Below are 14,775 nucleotides of genomic sequence, written 5' to 3'. Positions count from 1 at the left end.
GCCTCTGCCCACCCATGGCTCAGAGGAGACTTCAGGGTGTATCACTGCTGAGAGGAGATGGGGTGGAGGGACAGGTTCAGTGCTTGGGTTTGGTTGTCATAGATTCAGACAACTACTGAGGAGGTAGTTTCATGGTGAGGAGTGGAAGGGGCTCCAGGAGATGACACTACCTGGCCACGGAGGGAGAGGGCTGGGTAGGATCAAAGCACTGCTCAATAGATCCAAGTCCCATAGGAAGGGGCTGCAAAAGCAGGGGGCGAGGACTTCAAGGGCTCTGAGAGGACCACGAGGTGTGAGTCCAGGCTGAGCAGACCAGTGATAATGTGCCAGGGCTGGGGTCAGTTGGGGTACACATGGGATACGGGGGTGAGGGAGGCATGAGTGATGCCAAGAGGCTCTTCTGTGAAAGGCTGAGGCCTTTGGGATGGGTCTGGAATAACAGGCAAGGTGTCCTAGCACACAATGACAGGGGAGTCAAGGATGGGCTGTAGGAAGGAAGAGGGTGCAAGGCTCCATAGCTCCCTGGATACATTTTCTGCTCCTTTTCTAAACTAGACCCCGAGGGAAGGAAGGAAGGGACTTTCTAGCTCGAAGCTTTTGGGCAGGGAGGCTAGGTTATCCTGGCCCCAGAACCTCCATCAGGACCTCCTGGGTAGAGACCAAGGCTCTTGGCTTGTGCTGTCAGCCATCCCTTCCTTAGACAGGAAAGAAGCTCAGGTGCCAGCACTCACAGGGCGGAGGCACAGCCAGACTATGGACGTTGTCAGGACTCAGCATCTTCCAGGCTGCAGCGGGTCTAGTTCTGTTGTGTGTGTGGCTGGGGCATGGGACGGGGGCTGAGTCTACCAAGTGTGAGCCCCAGCCTCCCCCTTTCCTCCAAGAAATTAGCACCCAAGCTGGGAGAACAAACAGTAGGGGACTCTTAAAAGGGATGGGGAGCAGAGTGGGTAAACGTTCCAGACACTGCTTCCTGCGCCTGCCATGGCTTTGCATCTTCTCCTGAGCCCTGTAAGGGGATTCCTGTTACATTCCCGCTGCCTAAGCAAGTGAACAGGGCCAAGAGGCTCAGGGACTTCCAGGTTCCAGGGCCCGCACTGTGACACAAAGGGACCTTGTAAGAGTCAGTGAAGAAGGAAGTCAGAAAGATGGGGGGGGGCACATAGAAGCCTCCCACCCTGCCTCCTCTGTGCCAGGCTCCACCCACTCAGGTCTAAGGGGGTGATAAGCACAATGAGAGATTCGGGGATACCTGACTGCCCCAGCTCCTGGCACCCCGCCAATGACAATTCTGTGAACCCTGAATCCCTGATGGGACCAGGAGGTTGGTGAGCTTGATTACTGGATCTAAGGCCACAGAGTTGTCCAAGGTCATTAAGCTCTGAGGCAGCGTTTTCCCAGAATTCCTGGTGGAAGTGAGCTGGTGTCCAAGGGCAGAGTCCCAGGGCCAGTGTGACTCTGTAGTTGTCCATGGCCACTGGGACAGCGGGTTTCATGTGTTTCCAGCACATGTCTCCTCTCTGAACTTCTGTCTCCCTTTCTGAAGCCTGGGGGAGTTGCTCTGTTAATACACTGGGTGAGGCAGGGAGCCCAAGGGTATGGCGTGTATTATGATGGGAACTATAAGGACATGAGACACAGGAGGGAAAGTACTTGTCTGAGTCCACTTTTACCCTAGTGGTTGAGGCAGGACAGATGCCCTTCTCAGACCTGAAGGCACCAGAGTCTTAACTGTTTTTCTAAGAAGCAGGAAGAGGCCCTTGATATTGCCCACTGCCAGAAGCAAGCTATACACTTGCCTCAGTAAGAGTCTGGGGTCCCTCACTGTGTTCCCTGTTCCAAGGTCTTGTTCTGAACCTGTTGCTTCTCTCCAGGGGATTGCTACTACCTGGCCGTGGGTGGGGCTGTGGCCCAACACAACTGGTCCCACATAAACACGGTGCTACAGGACCAGGAGTTCCGGTGCCAGCTTATGGATAGTTCTGAAGATCTAGGAATGCTCAGTATCCAGGGCCCAGCCAGGTGAGAGGGGATCAGGACCTGATACTTGGGTTGTCTGGGTTCACCTCGGCCTCAGTCCCTCCAGCGCAGCTCATGGGCACAGCCACTCCTCTGAATATTGGATGCTCTGACGACTTGGGACCAAACAATTTTCAAAGTATCAGGTTTAGGCTAGCCCTGTACCAGGATCAGCTTGACTTTATAGCCTTGTGTTCAGTGAAGACTCCGCAGAGGATCCCGTAAGGGTCCCTGGGTGCTACTGAGGGTCTCAGGCACAAGGATGTGTGGCAGGTGTGCGCCTGGAAAGATAACTCTGGCATAGTTTGGGGGGAGGGGCAGGGTAGGGAAACAGGAGGGAGGAAGGAACATTGTGCATTGTGAACAGCCACCAACTGAGTCCAGCCAGTTGTGGAGCTGACCTGGCCTGCACTGCTGTCGCTGCTCAGAGACCTGTGGAAGAGAAGGGTGGGGGAAGGGAGAAGCAGCGGGGTGGGGGAGGGGTGGGGAGCTGCTCTGTTGCTGTGATGGAATATCTGTGAAACAGTTAACTAAGGGATCAAGGGCTCTTTTTTTTTTTTTTTAGTCAGGATCAAGGGGCAGGAGGACAGAGGCAGAGAGAGACAGAGATGGAGAAGGACAGACAGATTCAAAGGGATAGGGGAAGGATGGGGGGGAGAAGAGAGAGAGAGAGCAAAAGGGGAAGAAGAGGGAGGGAAGGAGATCATGGGACAATTACTTTTCCTTTTGTGTTCTATCTGCTGCCCGTGCTGCCTACCGTCAGAGTTGCAGGGAAAACACGTGGATGCTCTTCCTCTCAATCTCCTAATGTCCCTCCAGTCCAAGCAGGGTGACGTGGCTAACATCCCAGGTGGCTGTGAAGGCTTTTTTTCTTACTGATGGAAGAGAGGTAGAGACATTTGCCAGGGCCGCACAGTTTCTTGGAAGCAAGGCAGAAGGGTGTGGGAAACCCCTTGACCTATTAGGTGTTCTCATATCCTATCAACACGCTAGTCACCACGTCAAACCGGCTGAGAAGCTGCACCTTGGTAACCAGCAGGGCCTGCCATGTGCTGCGCAGAGGTGCGCCCGTGCTTGGTAGAGCCCCCAAGCCTAGACGGAAAGTGGAGGAAGGGAGGGACAGGAAAGAAGAGGGTCACTTCTTGGGGGTAGGGACCCTCAGGGGATCAGTATGACAAACTTGGTTGTTTGGTGACATCTTTTCCTCCCTGGGTATCCTGCTGGGACTCTGGCTAGTGTGCTTAGACCCTGCTCTGGTGACTATTTTCTGGCACCTTAGGGTTGACCAAACCAGTCGCTTCTTGCTGAGTCCAGATCCTGCCCACTGCTCTGAGAGCAGGAGGGGCGCCAGGTGAAACAAACCTTTGCTGAGCTTTCAGGGAGGCCAGGAAGAGGGAGGGGCAAGTGCTGTGGACACTGCAACCGCTGGGGACACAAAAACCATTTATTCCAGAATTTAGAAGGCTTGATTAGCATCTGGCTTCAGGGGCCGGTGCTGTGGGCATGGCTTTCAATACTCCCCCTGGGTTTGGGGGGCGTCCATATGTCAACCTGAAGGAGTAGGGTTCCACCTGCTGCATTAGAGGCCCTGCCTGGCCTGAAGGAGACTCCAGCTTCATTGCATGGTGACCTTGGACAGGAACAGGCTATTTTTAGAGTGAGGGAGGCCAGTGGGTGAGGCGGGATGGAAGGAGTGAGGATACCAGGCAGTCTGATCAAGATGCAGCCTTCAGGCTGGCAGCTCCCCACTCCCCAACCTCTTTCTCACCTCTTCCAGAAGGCTCTCCTGTTTCCCATATAAGTAGTAATGTCACTAGCTCAAATCAGTCAGGCCTAGTTCCTCACCTACGTGGGGAGCACTTAGCACAGCACCTGGGTTCTGGGAGCACTTAGCACAGCACCTGGGTTCTGGGAGGTACCGTCCAGCAGCTGCCGAGCCTTCACCTGGCTCTTGACCCCTCTGTCAGCTATATTTCTCAAGTTGATGAGTTTCATTCCATTCACACAGCCTCCCGTAGTTGCTGGGGGCACACAGAGCTATGTGGAATGGCCACAGTTGTCACTCAGCATGAGCCCCGGGTGCTAGACACATGGTTTTGTGATTCTATGAGGGTTCTCTAAAGCTCCACTTAGCAGCCAGGGCCAAGGCCCAGGAGGTGCTGGGACTGGTCCCTAGGACTCCAGTTGGGCTCTTTCCTCAGGACACCTGTTCTCCAATGAAGGGCTGTGACCTTGGCAGACCTGGGTGGCTGTCCTCTGGGGCTGACATCCCAGCCTTCGTCACAGTCCTTCAAGCTCCACTTTAGAGGCTGTATGTAATAGCATCTATGCCTCACGAGGAAGAAAACACAGCTCTGTATTCTTCCAGGCTATCTCTCTGCTGTGTGGCTGCCCCGGGGCTGTGGGAGCCTGGGTTCTAGGAGGTCTGGAGGCAGCAGAGCAGAGCTGAACCTCTAGGGCTAACACCACGTGGGGCTGGGGTTACATAAGGATCTTGGCAGAAGGCAGTGGCTGAGCACCTCAGGCGGGCGTGGGTGGCAGCTCCCAGCTCTGTGGGGTGGGGATTTGGGCTGGCTGCAATTCTGAGCACTTGCTGCAGCCCCCTGGGACCCCTTATGGTTAGAAGTGGGCGTGTCTCCAGGCCTAGGGTACTTGCTCTTCTGCCTGTGTTGAGCCCAGATGCTTGCAATTACTCGCCAGATAATTGTGTTCAAGTAGTAGGCGGTATAGGGTCCTGTTGGCATGGAACCCCTGGCTTAGAGGGCTGGGCACAGCAAAGGGAGAGAAAAATGGCAGATGCCTCTGTAGTCACACAGGGAACCCTGGGGAGGGAATCCAGGGGCACTGCCTAGAGGAGGTGACTGCTGGATGGATCAAGAGCTGAAGGGTGACAGAGGGTCAAATATGACAAGGGTGAGAATATGGAGAGACACAGGAGAGGTGATCTGGGAGGGGGTGCGTGGGCTTTGTGGAAGTGGGCTTGGGGCATGGGCCTGCAGGATCTGTTTCACAGCAGCAGGGCCTGAGCTGGGCTGCAGCAGAGTGGGGAGGTGAGAGAGAGAGAGAGAGAGACTGACTGAGGCCAGTGCAGAACAATAGAATGTACCTCAGCAGCACAGCTCAGAGTAGCAACGGACATGTGAGGACGGAGCATGATGTGGTTTAGAAAAGCAGTGGACTGGACAGTATGTGAGTCACTGTGATGTGACACGGTTTGAAGAAGATGTGTCCAGTGCTGTAAGGACACCCGGCCATGAGCACTAGGCATGGCCCTGTTCTCCTGTCCACCAGGCTGGGACTCTAATCCCTCTGTCTCCTTGTGACTCCTGTGAGGCCGAGACCCTTGGGTTTGGTTGGTGGATGCACCAGGTGGCGGTGGCGGTGGCAGTGACAGCAGTGGTGGTGGTAATGGAGGTGGGGGAGCAGTGCAGTGTCCTATGCTCCCTGCTGGGTCCTGTCTACTCACCACAGCGTGACCTTTGACTCTGCTATCTAAAACAGAGGTACCGTTGCCAGTTCCTCTCAGTGACCACCATTGTGACTCAGGTGGGATCCAGGGGGCTTGGTGGTTGCATATGACCACCCGGTAGCAAGAGCTCACCTATAGCCCGGCTTCCCTGAAAGCCCACAGGAAGGTAGCTTTCTCATATGGTGGCACTTGTGGCCTGTGCCTACCAGACAGTCTAGATTTGTTGTCTTGCTCCCGCTGGTATTGGCCCACTGGCCCGGTGAGGTTGTGACTCACCGACTCTGTCCTTGTTCACAGCCGTGCCATTCTGCAGGACGTGCTTGATGCTGACCTGAGCAACGAGGCCTTCCCCTTCTCCACCCACCAGCTGGTGAGGGCCGCCGGGCACCTGGTAGGTAGCAGTGGCCGTCGGCCTCTGGGGGCTGGAGTGTGGTAGGGTGGGCCTGGGAGTCTGGTACTTTCGGGCAAGTTTCTTTATCTCCCTGGGCCTCAACTCCCAAGGCCCTTTAGAGATGCTGGTAGCCAGCCTGACACAGGAAGGAGCTCAAACAGGCATGATGGGATCAGATGCAGTGCCATGTGATTTCCTCCTGGTGCCTGGCATGTGCAGGGCTCATCTGGGGAGAGCTTGCACAGATGCCTTTGTGCCCTCTCCTCAAAGCGGCAGAGGATGTCTAAGCCAGAGTGACCCGCTTTTCTGCCTCCCTAGAAACAACAGGGCTGGGGACAGCTGACAGTTCTCTGTAGGTGTCCACACCCCCTGGGGAGGCGACTGCTCCTTCCTTGCAATGTCTACACTATCTTCCTTCCTCCTGCTGCGGCAGATGTGGGGGAGCCGGATCAGACACAACTCCGCTTTAGTTTCTAGAAGTTCGATGCCAAGTGACAAAGCCCAGCTCTTCCGCGGTTGTGGCTATCATCTTCATCAGGGTCCCCTGGACTCCAGGGCTCTCCGGGAGACCCTGGGTAGGGAATCTGGGCCCTAGCTCCTGGCTGGCCCCTCCCATTTCCTGGGCCTCAGTCTCCTGATTGGAGAATACACGTTGTGCTTTCCATCTGCGATTCTCAAGGCTGAGGGAGAGGCTGATGGTGCCATATACCAAGTATCATTATCCCCTCCCAGGGGAGATTAGAGATCCTGACCTCTGCCCATAGGTCTGGGCAGTGCCCCCTAGTGGTGACTCTGGGAGGGGTGTCCTGGCAAGGCTGGCTTACCCTCGAAGGTCATCCTGGATCATTTATTTTCCACAGCTTTTGCAGGGCCCTGGCTGTACTGCATGTTACTTCCCTAGACTGAGTTTAGAGAATCTGATGTCTTGCCCAGGCTGCCCAAGTGACAATGACCCCCAAAACAAAGATCTGTGCTGGTGACACACATGCCTGCCGCGGGGCAAGGACATGTTAGGCATGTCCTGTTCTCTCTACTTGGCCATCTCTCGGTTTTGTTTTGTTTTTTTCTTGTGGAGAGATGTGGAGGACTATCAGTTGGAGAATGAGATTCCTGCCCACAGAGAGGCCAGACATCCTGGGACCAGGCTGGAACCTGTCAGCAAATAAACAGAGTGGCGCTGAGTGCTGAGGAGGATGCTGCCAGCAAGAGCGGGTGATAAAGGCCGCCACGTGGGCTGCACTCCACCTCCTCTCTGGAAGCTGCACCAGGGTTCAGGAAGTGGGGTGGGGGTTCTCTGGCTAGCTTGTTTCCTGCCTCATTAGTGCAAAGCTGCTTGCTTGGACCAGAGAGGGTAGGCGCTCTGAAAGAGGAGTGTGGTGGGGTCCTAGGACATGGCAACCTCCAGACCTTCAGACTCTAGCTTGGGTTGTTCATGAGGGCATCCTGGTGGCATTTGTGTTGGTATATCCAGCATCCAGAGTCAAGTTTTGATCAGGGCTGGGTTCTGCTGTGTGGAGGAAAGGAAAGCCGTGTCCCCTTTCCACTGTGCGGAGGCTTGGCACAGCCTCAGCCTGTGTGTGGTTTGGATGTTCGTGGAGGGAAGACCAGGTGGGAATATATCCCCTCCTGTCAAGATCAGCACCCTCCCACCACTAGCAGGACCACCGTGGGGTGGGGGGAGTGGCGTGGGGTTCCCAAGTCCAGCTGCTTCCTCCCATGGGACCCTGTCCTGGCCATGGCTGCCTCCCAGCCCTCCCAGGCTGCCCGGGAATCTTCACCTGGGGTCTGGGAGTTAGGCCAGGGCCCAGGCTGAGCTGACACAGCTCATATTGCCCAGGGTCACAGACAGGCCAAGCCCCAAAGTAGGTGTCTGGTCTGGGGATCATGTATTCACTGGCTACTCGTGCCTCTGCCAAGCTGACTCATGGTGGCATAAGATACATGTGAAATAATGCCCATGGCCTGCCTCACAGTATAGGCCTGCCATCCCAGCTGTGCAGACACCAAGGCAGAAGAATTGAACGTTCAAGGCCGGCCTGGTCAACTTAGTAAGAGCCTGCCTCAAAATAACAAATAAGCAGAGCTGGGCTGTAGCTCAGTGGTAGAGTGCTTGTCTGGCATGCGTGAAAGCCCAGGTTCAACCCCGTCCCAGCATTATAAAAAAACAAGCAGGAGAAAGAAAGAAAGAGCGAGCCACAAACACCAGCATCCTGTTTCCAACCGTAGCTGTGCAGCAAAGGCTGGGTACCCAGCCCGATCAGACCTCACTTCTGGAGCACAACCTTGGGACATAACCTTGATCTCACTGGGCCTTGCTTCTCTCAGCTCCGGAATAGGGCCATGGTACAGAGCCCATGGCAGGATTACATAAAGATGGCCTTCTCCATGTGGCAAAGACACACTGACCAGCACATGTCACCCAACGTTTGGCTGTGTTGTAAAATATGAGAAAACTCAAGAAAGTTCAGCCATCCATCCCTAGAGGCTGGTGTGTCTACTCCATGACAGCGTCGGCCTGTTTGTAACTGTGCCAGGCCTGCTTTCCGCACAGTGGCCGTGGTCCGCACATCGCTTTGTTCTCTAGTGGTGCTTGTTCTTTGCAATAGACAAGAACCTGTGCCCACTCCCCTGCCTTAGTGGTACCCATGTTCAAACATCATGGGGTCCATTTCTTCTTTTGGAAGCAGCCTAGCGGCAGATGTCCTTGTACACGGTGCTATGAGTTTTCTGTCCAGAGAAAGGAACTGGTAAGTGAACCCACTGAGTCAGACAGCCTGCCCTACCCCCTTATTCTTGGCCACACCCCTTTCCAGTGCTGTCCTAAATCTGGCAGGAGAGGAGAAGACATGCTCTTAAGACCAGGGTCCTTGTCTTGGGGAGACTGGATGTGCAGTGAGCTGGGAAGCCCAGAATCCTGCGGATCCCCGAGGATCACATGCCCAGGAGAACATGGTACTTAAGAGAGTATCCAACATTGGAAGACTCCGGATCTAACTTCAACCAGCTGGTCACACAGTGGGACTATCAGATGGATGGGCCCATGTCTTTGAGGCCAGACATGGGCAATGCCTCGTCAAAACTGGCTCCCTGGCAGTTTCTGCCAATGTACCTCCTGGTACCGTGTGCATATGGCACCAGTGTGGAACATCAGAGTTCTAGTGTTTGGATCTGAACCCTTGGTGTTATTCCTATTGTACAGCTCCCTGCCCCCCCAGCAGCCCCTCCCCTGGCTCTAGAATGAATTCCAGATGTGTTGGCTAGGAGCACCTGTGGGACTGGGCCAGACCTAGTGATGAGGAGGAAGGTGCAGCCCGCTCTCTGTGAGTGCATCCCCGCCCATAGGCTCAAGGGAGCTTGCAGCTGCAGCTCAGGGCAGTGGAGAATGGCTACCACTGCCCAGGGGACGGACTGAGAGTCCCTGGAAGTGCTCACAGGGCAGATTGGGCCTTTGTTAAGTTTGACATAGAGATGTTAGTGTCTTGTTGCTCAGCTGCCAGCAACCATGAGCCTGGGGGCCACTCCCCTGAGAAGTTGAGCCGGTCTCATAACGTGTGGTTCACTGTAACACAAGAAAATCCTGCCGTGGGGTGTTCTCCACCCAGGAACGCTTGACGCCTGGTCCTGAGCATAGCTAGCTATTCTCTCTTATCCTACTTCCTCAGAGGTCATGGCCACACAGTCGGGAGGATCTCTGAGGACAAGGCTCGCCGGGTCATTGATGAACAGAGCTCCAGGGACATGTGGGCTGGAGTAGGAGTGGAGGCACAGGCCGCAGCTGAGGTTACGTAAGACTGTGCCCTGCCAGGGACTCCTGTCCTGGTGACCCCACCTTCTCCCAAGGGCCCGAAAGAGGGTTAGGCCAAAGAGAACAAGATTGTTCCTGTGGCGTCCATGCTGTAGTTTGGGCTGACCTGGAAAGTTGTCTCTCAGTGTGGCTCAGGACACACACCTCAGTGGCTTAAGCCTCTCCATAACTTGGCCAACAGTAGGTGACAGTTTAGCCTCTGATGGCACTTCAAGCTGTAGAGGCTGGCTGGCCACTGCCCTGACCCCAGAGGTGGGACACACAGGCGAATGGGGGAGGGAACAGGGAACTGGACAACAGATATGAAAGTGTAGTATATACCAACACTTCTGCGCTACCCTGACCCTCAGAAATGGGAGGTAGATATTGGCCTGGAGTCTTATGTCTGCCTTCTTAGGCCTCAGTTTCCTCGGCAATAGTACAAAGTCTAGACAATGTCAAACATGCTTTGTGGTGCATCACATAAATCTGCTCAAATACTGAATCCTCTCGGAATCCAGGGGAAATTTCATATTCTAAGTGGTATCTTGTGCTGGCTTAAAACTGTGTTGACAAACTGTCCATCAGCATGTGGGGGCTCTGGGTCCAGAACATGGAGCCAGGCCACGTATTTATAGATCAGTTGGCGTCTAGCCCACCAGCTGCAGGAGAGGAATGTGTGTGTCTGCGTAGTCAGCAAATGCCAGGTCGAGCAGAGACGTGAGCAATGACTTTGGTAAGCGCCAAGTTCCGCAGACCCTGTCCTGTGGACCAAGGCCCAGGACCCTGCTGTGGCTGCCAGGCTCCACTCATGACAGGACCTGGTCAGAGATGCCCAGCCACACACACTGACTTTTGCCATAGCGCTTCTCTGAGGTGCCTGTGCTTGGGCCAGACATCTACAGTCTTTGGATTCCTAGAGGAAGAAGAGGGCTGGGGAAAGTGAGTGGCCACTCAGCAGCCAACAGACCAGCTGCCTTTGCTCCTTACATAGTTGCCTCCAGGCCAGCGAGATTCCCCAGCGGGAAAGAGCTTTCCCAGCGAGTCTCCCAGAGCTCAGCTCAGCCAGTTCTGGGTCAGACATGGTGTTCTCTGACACTTCTGGCACCTCCGCTGAGGACACCCCGCCCCCAAGCAGAGAACAGGCCCCTCTTAGCAAACCAGCAGGCCCCAGGCTGGGAGTCATCTCAAGGCATAACAATAAAGCAATTTCCCTCTGAAAATTAATTTCAAATCAGGAGGAAATTGGATTTCTTCCCTGGCAGTGAAGAAGCCCTAGCTTGTCACTGCTGTGACTCCATTTGCCCAGGACAGAGCAGGCTCACACTGCATGCATTTGATAAACTATGGAGTCCTAGCGAGATTCACATAGAGTACAGCTGCCTAGAAACGTGTGCTGGGAGGCCAGCTCAGATCTGCTGATCCCTTCCTTAGACAGCCGTAGAATGTTCTGCTCTAATTCCGTGACGCAGCCAAGAGAGATACGGCATCCGCGGTGTGGGCATGTGTTCCCTGCCACTATTCAAGCTGTCAGTGGAGGATAAAATGCTTGCCAGAAAAATGTAGGAACACAGCATGGCTGGAATGAGGTGGGGTCACCCTGTGTAACCCCAGTGTGTGCTGACTTTAGAACTAATTTGGGAGTGGCGTACGTCTTTTCTCTCCAGGTTTCTGTGACCCACTGCTCTTGTCTGGGTGCAGGCATTTTTACCAGCTACTTGGATTTAAGGATCTCAGGTCAGAGCTGCTGAAACAGGGATTTCCTCAGAGGAATGGCTGGCTCTCCGCAGGCCAGAGGGATGGACCCCAGGTCCAGCAACTGTGGGTGAGACTTCAGGCAGTGTGGGCTAAGTACTGTCTGCTTATGCCCATTTCTAGAAGATTGGATTATAGTCATTATGACCACCATCACCACCATATTATACCATCACATCACCAGACCCACAAACATTGCCACCAAAACCATTGCCACTGTCACTTTCTCATCACGGTGATTGACACCATCATCTCTACAGTCACCAATACCACTTTTATCATTACCATAGCCACCATCAACACCATCACCCTTGTCACTATTACTACCACCACCAATGCCTTCATCATTACTAATACCACATCTTTATCACAACCACTGCCACCACCACCATTACCGCTACCGACATCACTGTCGTCACCACCATTACCTTTATCATTATTACCACCACCACTGCCATCATCACTACTACTATTCCCACCATCACCATCACCATCACCATCATTATCACCATCACCATCACCATCACCATCATCATCATCACCCCTCCACCAATACCTCTCAGAATCCAGGGGAAATTTCATCATCATCATCACCCCTCCACCAATACCTCTATTACTGCCACCATCATCAGTACCAGCCATATTACCAACAGCATTATGATAGTGTTGATTATTATGATGGCCATTGTCTTTCTCACCACCACCACCACAAGTACCATCACCATCACCACTGCCCATTACCACCCCACCCCCACCAACATCATGACCACCACCAGCAGCACCATCTCCCTGAGCACACTGGTACCATTATCATGAGAATCACGACCATCCTCACCTCCCACCCTTCGAGCCTGACAAGTGCACTGGCTCAAGTTCTCTCCCTGGCTAGTGCGTTTACACTTCGAGTATCTTGGCTGTCCCCTGAGGGCTAGGATGGACTTTCCTCCAGTTGTACCGCCAGCCTCCTTCCCCTCTCCTGTGGATTTGGGCCTCTGGGAAGGCCCTCATTTCTTTAAGGATGACTGAGTCTGGGGCATGTACTTACTGTGCTTGGGGCCAGTGTGACTGTAAAGGCCTAGGCAGGATGTGTCTTCCTGAGACCCCACTCTGGCACATGTTCAGGGAGTTTCCCAGGAATGGCTTGGCCTTCCCTGTCCTGGCACCACTAGGGTCTTCAAGCTGCAGCGGAGGCGAGGCTGAGTGCAATTCTGAACCTCTCCATGCATAGCGGGCGTGAAGTTCAGCAGTGTACCAGATGTGGGGTCGAATCCCCCAACCCTGTGACTGGAGTTCCAGATCCTTCTCTGACCAAAGATGTCAACACTCAAGAGTAGAGGTGTGTCTTTCTGAGCTGGGCTCAGATTTTGCACCTGGGACTATCAGGACGAATCCTGTTCTGCTACCAGTCTTTGCGGCTGCCTTGGTGCGTATCCAACTTATAGAACCAGGGTTATCAATAGGCTATCTGCTCAGTTGCGAGTCACCCGAGAGCAGCCTGCTGGCTGACATTTACACCAGGAGGATGGGTACAGGTTACAGAGCACTTCTCCCTCCCAGCACCTCCCAGACACATGCCTCCATGCGACTTTCAACAAGTGGGTTCTTCCCTGCCCGTATTTCAGGGTGATTGTGACATGTAGGACCCCTGGGAAGCAAAGGCTGTTTCTCTGCAGTTTTGCTGGCAGAAGCTGAGACTCAAAGGCAAGGTCTTTTGTCAGGGGAGAACCATGAAGTCTGCGCCGTCCTACAATTTTGGCCCTATGGCACCTGCGCTGGCAGGGTGGCTGACTCTTCATCTATCCTATGTCAGCTGACTGCCAAGAGGGCGGGGCAGTGTCTCTGAACTGCAAAGGTTAGAATCCTGGGACTGTGTTTTTGAGCCACTGGGATGTATGAAGGCAGGTGATCATGGAATGGAGACTCAGGGCCTTGCTCTGCCCTGGGTTTGGCATTTGTGTTCGATTCAGAGATACTGTCTAGGATGGAGCAGATATGGCCAAACCTCCACTGTGAAGACCCCTGGGCTGGTGGTCTGGAAGCTTTGCTAGTAAATTCTGGGCTCTCGCCTTGCTGGGCTGAGCTGAGTCTGTCGACCGCTGAGGGCCATTAGGCGTCCAGCAAGGACATGGTGCTGGATGGCGGATAAGGCGAGATCTCTTCTACCCATTCTAATGAGCAACTGTTACCACTTGGATGGTCACCAGGGAATGGCCAGAACTCTTCTCTCAGGACATCCAGGACCTTCCAGGAGAAGAGGCTCCTGGGTGCTTTGTCCTAGCTGGGGTGCGAGAGCATCACCTCCAGCCGAGTTATGAAAGCTGCTCTTTATTTGCAGTGTTTAGCCTGTACACTGCTACCAAGTGGCTAACTCTAGAGTGCCATCCCTGCGTGGGGACAGGGATTTCTCTGCAGTCTCACCCTCATGGGTCTAATTCAAAGTGCCCCTTTCCCAGCAGGAGGCAGAGCTGGCCTTGGACAGGATGTTTTGCCTGGACACTCTAGGCTGGCCTGCCTGGCCGTCAGAGTCTGGGCTCTCTCTATTTCTGTTCAGCAGTGCATCCTCCCAAAATAACCCAAGTCCTGACCCTGTGCTCAGCTGCGTGAGTGTTCAGTCACTTTGGAGTGGGCTTCTGGGTGACAGGCATGCTAGAGATATTCCTTGGGGTCTGATTAAAGATGCTGTGTTTTGAGGTGCCCTGATGAGACTGGTGGTTCCTCAGGACAGCCCTCCCTTGCCATTCACTCCCCAGGGCTGGGCCCCCTCAACGTCTCCTAGGCAGGATTTGGGTTTCTGCTCATGCAGTTCCCATTCACTGTCTTCAGTCCTAGAGAATTCCCCACGACTGTCCCTCTTAATTAATTTTAATAGCTATATAGAACACATGAAATTGACATACTAATGAGGCTCCCTGTGATGGTGGAGTTCTTTGGTGGTGGGGTACTGTGTAGCAGAGAGGTACCATGTGGTGGTTTATGCTGCGTGGTAGTGAGGTTCTGTGTGGTAATGGGGTGCCATGTAGTGTCAGGGTCCTGTGTGGTGATGGGGTACCATGAGGTGGTGAGGGGTGCTGCTATGTGGTGATGGGTGCTGGGGTTCCGTGAGGTGGTTTAGGACCACGGTAAGTTCTGTGGCAGAGTGCCATGTGAGGGTGAGGCACCATTGCTTATTTTGATGCATGGACACAAGGTTTATGTTAGGCCACCCTCTTCTGTTCCCTCTATCTATTTTTCTTGTGTGTGTATTGTATGTGACTGTCCAAATATGTGTGTGTGTGCACAAGTACATGCAGGGATGAGAGTGTATGGGTATGTGCATGCATGTGGAGTCCACGGGAGAACATGGGGTGTCTTCCTCAATTG

General features: G+C 53.9%; 1 protein-coding gene across 2 annotated transcripts in view; it reads left to right on the top strand.

The window, feature by feature from the left end:
* Positions 1-14,775, top strand: part of Sardh (sarcosine dehydrogenase) — a 62,118-nt gene that overhangs the window by 31,783 nt on the left and 15,560 nt on the right. For both annotated transcript variants that reach the window (XM_021193846.2, XM_029536306.1), the window contains 2 exons: positions 1,872-2,019; positions 5,783-5,876. In XM_021193846.2, the coding sequence (XP_021049505.1) occupies positions 1,872-2,019; positions 5,783-5,876 (242 nt within the window). The remainder of the gene's footprint in view (positions 1-1,871; positions 2,020-5,782; positions 5,877-14,775) is intronic.

Source organism: Mus pahari, chromosome 3 (genome assembly GCF_900095145.1).
Source record: "Mus pahari chromosome 3, PAHARI_EIJ_v1.1, whole genome shotgun sequence".
NCBI lineage: Eukaryota > Metazoa > Chordata > Mammalia > Rodentia > Muridae > Mus > Mus pahari.
The sequence above is the reverse complement of the archived record's forward strand: the minus strand, read 5'-3'. Positions and strand labels throughout refer to the sequence as shown.